Source organism: Euphorbia lathyris, chromosome 7 (assembly GCF_963576675.1).
Source record: "Euphorbia lathyris chromosome 7, ddEupLath1.1, whole genome shotgun sequence".
Lineage (NCBI taxonomy): Eukaryota > Viridiplantae > Streptophyta > Magnoliopsida > Malpighiales > Euphorbiaceae > Euphorbia > Euphorbia lathyris.
This window is the reverse complement of record NC_088916.1, coordinates 72,104,486-72,108,818: the sequence shown is the minus strand read 5'-3', so window position 1 is coordinate 72,108,818 and position 4,333 is coordinate 72,104,486. Positions and strand designations below refer to the sequence as shown.

General features: G+C 34.9%; 1 protein-coding gene across 1 annotated transcript; it reads left to right on the top strand.

The window, feature by feature from the left end:
* The first annotated feature begins 246 nt into the window (after positions 1 to 246).
* LOC136234918 (small ribosomal subunit protein uS13m-like) lies at positions 247 to 3,304 on the top strand. The gene is made up of 4 exons (XM_066024412.1): positions 247 to 390; positions 2,328 to 2,552; positions 2,653 to 2,776; positions 2,930 to 3,304. Exons 1-4 carry the CDS (start codon positions 319 to 321, stop codon positions 3,001 to 3,003), a joined length of 495 nt encoding a protein of 164 aa, XP_065880484.1. The 5' UTR covers positions 247 to 318; the 3' UTR covers positions 3,004 to 3,304.
* Positions 3,305 to 4,333: the final 1,029 nt, after the last annotated feature.

Here is a 4,333-nt window from a genome sequence, read left to right as displayed (position 1 = left end):
GACTATTTGATATAATCGGTAATACTCCATGTATAGTTCAAAATGAGTTTGAGAAAAATGATCTGAAACTGTTCAACCGAATAATTTTCGATAAGGTATCAATTGATATTTTCGTTTAAAATAGGGATCTAATTGATGATTTTTGGTAGTTTAAAAACCTGATTGATAATTTTAATAGTTTAAGGTACTAATTGATTTTGAAGTGTTAGTCTAGGGAGCGAAATGTATAATATGCCTACAATTTTCGCCACATTTCGCATTGGGGCTATTCTACAGAAAATAGTCTCTCTCGCTGCGAGCCTGACTAGCCGAGGATTTATGATGTTTGGTCACCGTGGATCGGTTCGACTACTTGCCGATATCAAACAGCGCCTCCTGAACAATTTCCCGGTGAGTCTTCTTCGCATATTCTTTTATCTATTTTCCATTATACAAGATTAAAGGCTTTCCCTTCGTAGTTTGGTGGTGCTTTAAACACTTGGAGCTAGGGTTCATCGACTGCTTCTTCGAATTGTATAATTAGATAGTTTCCCATTATTTTTTGTCCGAGCTTTGTACATTTAATAGTTTTCACTTTCGAATTTTGATCCATGGATTGGATGTTCTTCGTGCGTGTAACTTTGGTAATTTATTTTTACCTCGTGTTTGGTTGCGAGGAAACCAAATGGGAGATATGAAAAATTTAAGGTCTTTGCTCTCTAAATTAACCTTCTTGATCCATTGTCGTACCCAAATGCTAAATAGTGCGGTTACTATGTTTTTCTTATTACTGTTCTCTGTTATGGTTCTTTTCTGAATTGATGGATGCTTGATTTTTTTTTACCATATTAAAATCTTCTACTCTGCTTAAACCATGAAATTTAACAGCAAATAGATAGCTTTTTGAAATGCCAATCAGATAATTCCTGTGATTTGAATTAGATTCTCAGGGATTGAGAGGTTGAGACTTGAGATCAAATAGTTGAGAATTTCGTTAAGCATTATGAGACATGAGTTGGAAGTTCAATTTTTGAAATCAAGTGATTCTTGGGCATGAAGCAGAGAGGTAGTAGATGAGTAACAGCTTGGCCCAACCATGTAGATATTACAATTCCTATTCCTTAGTTCACGGCTATGTTGCACAGAAACTCTTTTTTCATAAAAAAAAAGGCCAGCCTGGGGTCCCCGCTAAGCGAGAGTCCGGGGAGGTGTCCCACCACAAGGGTGTACTGGGGCAAGCCTTCCCCTGCCAAAAATGCCAAATTTTTGGCAAGAGGCTGCTCCTAAGACTCGAACCCGTGACCTCTCAGTCACATGACAACACGTTTACCGTTCCGCCAAGGCTTGCCCTCTAATTCATTTTTTCATTCCGATGAGAAATTCATTTAATGTTTGCAATAGCTCATAGTTCGATAGAAACGGGATAATAGAAATGATCACTATGTCCTGAGATCTTGGCAGCGAGTAGGATATATCCTGGCCACAAGTTTACCAAGTACGCTGTGAAGGAATGCTTTATGCGGACAAGAGGATCCCTTGTTTTCGATGGCAGTTAGTCCGATATTGAAGGAGTTCAGGTCGGAAGAGAATCCACGAGGAGCTAAAACCCTCTATCTGATCAACGAACCTGAAATAACATAATAATAGAAATTGTTCAACTTCGTCTTCTTCTGCCTTTTCCCTGTTTCCCTTTTTCAATTCAAATAACAGTAGTTCTATCCAATTTCAAAAATATCTGAATGTATCATCTATTGTTTCAAATACTAACAATGATAACTGAACCATGTGTTTTTACTTGTTTGAGTACTTTTATTTGATACGTAATTGGTATTCATATGGATAAGTTGCTTGTGAATCATGATTTTAAAATGATAATAGGCAAAATTTAACTTGATTACGTACTTCATATTTACTCTGAAATCCTGCCATTGAAAAGTTTTAAAGGTGTAATGTCTCCTCAGTTTGAAATGTTCTAAGACCTTGAATCACTTCCATAAATAATTTTTGCTTGTCCGTAAATACAAAAATGTTCATCGCTTCGTATCACTCTAATAGAGGATTGATTTTTTTTTTACTTTTTCTATATTCTAAGATTTTACTTGTATTGAAATATTATCTTTTCTGATTTTTGTGATAAAGCCTGCTGGAGTTGCTATCTAAGTTTGTTCTTGGCCATTTCGTATATTGTAATTTAATAGTTTGAAATATACATCTTCAAATGCAACTTTGTGTTTTCTGTTGTCTCAAACTTAGTATTGGAAACTGATTATTCCTAAATTTCTCAAATCTAGGGATTTTATTTGTTGTTTTCAATCTTGTGATTCTGGTGCGAATTCTTTTATTTGCAGTTACACAGTCAAAGGGTGCAATGCCTTCATGTCGGTAATACGAATATCCCGGATAATAAAAGATTGGAGGTTGCTCTTCAGTATATAAGCGGAATTGGCCGACGTAGAGCTCATCAAATCCTTGTTGACCTAAGCATAGAGAACAAACATACCAAGGACTTGACTGGGTTGGAACTCCACTTTCTTAAAGATGAAGTTTCCAAATATATCACTGGACAAGATTTAGTAAAACTTCGTCTATTTTCGGCTCATTTTCTCTATCTTCTTTTCTAGTCAGGATTCCTGTTTCTCATTTCTAATTACGATTCATTTTCGGGTTCTGTAGAAGCGATGTGTTCAAGGCGATATACAGAGATTGATGGGCGTTCAGTCCTACAGAGGGTATAATCATGCTTGCTCATTGCCATGCAGAGGACAGCGCACTAGCACCAATGCTCGGACCAAGAAGGGTAAGTAATAAAAACACTTTACTCAGAGGAATTCAAACATTCATCGTATATTCGATTGAATTGCTCGTTTACTGAATTGCAATATCGGTTTTTGTTTGTGGAATTAGATCTGAGTTGACTAAATTGAGCTGTTCTTTTCACTTGCTGTTTCAGGACAAAGAAACATCGATAAAACCAGGTATCAGTCTCTGGCCGAATCGATGCAGAGATGTCAAGGGAGAAGCTAAGAGAGGTGAACCGAGAAGAGTATGCAATGAATCAAATTCGACCAGCTCGATGAGTAATTTACTCGTATGCTATTTGCGGGTTTTGGCCTAATGTTAGTGTTTTTGAATCATGGAATGGACATACTTGTTTTTAGTCTGCTTAAGTTGAAGAAACTAGCAAGGGAAAGTGTGTGAATCTTTTCATTAATATTAATATACTACAGATTGTAGTTTTCATTGAATTAACATTTTCTTTGTTTCCTATTAGTCTTCAGATGATGGTTTCACATTAATAAAAGAGGCTAGTAATTTGAATTTTGAATTTTATGGTCTTTTTTAGTTGCATTTTCTCTTTGTGAATGGTGCTTTTGTTTTTAATTATTTGAATTTTTTTGAAATTATTTTATGCATGTAGAGAGATTAAGTGCCTGTTTGGTTTGGTTTGGTTCTCTCTTTTGTAGTGGGGTTTTCTTTTCTCTTAATACATTTATTCACTTTTATTTGAACCAAAACTTCCACTGTATTCCTAAACTTTCAAAAGTTTTAAATGATTTTCTCCAATTGCATATTTCAAAAGTTTTAAATGATTTTCTCCAATTGCATATAATAATCTCCTATTCTTGTCTAATTGCCTTTAATAATACTGAATTTTTATTCGATTGTATTCAATCTCTCTATTCTTGTTTAATTGCATTCAATAATCTTACAACTTCAATTCTCATGTGAACTTTCAAAAGTTCCGAATTGATATTTTCTTTTTGACACATGACGAAGCGTGTCTCCTATTTTATACATCCAACAAATTCAAATACAGAGTTAGATGTATTACACTTTTTTTATTCTAAACAATAGAATAGAAACGTGTAGTTATAATTACTATTTCAGAAGTAAAATCAGTAAGTTAATAGCAACACTAAACAGTAAATAGGAACAATTAAATTGAATTATATAAATACTTTTTATAGGTAATAAGAGGAAGTCCAGCAATGCATAAAAAAGAACAAAACACACTAAACACGAATTAAACCCCAAGAATAATCCATTAAGATACTTTGAATGTATGTCGGAAGCACACTACACTCGTGCTAATGCAAGGGAAGTTTCTTTGCATAGTTCGTCATCCAGTCAACTACTTCGCCATTGCGATAGGAATGGACAAACTTAATCTTCCTCTCATATTTGTCACACTTCTGCAATGTTTCACAATCCAAGCTAGGAGTGGTGCATCTCCGTCTCCTTATTTAAGCCCACTGACCAATAAAGAATCAAGTCTCCTTATTCAAGCCCAATGGCCAATAAAGAATCAAGCTCCACAATCAATTTATGGATCTCTTCCTCCAAGCGAGGTTTA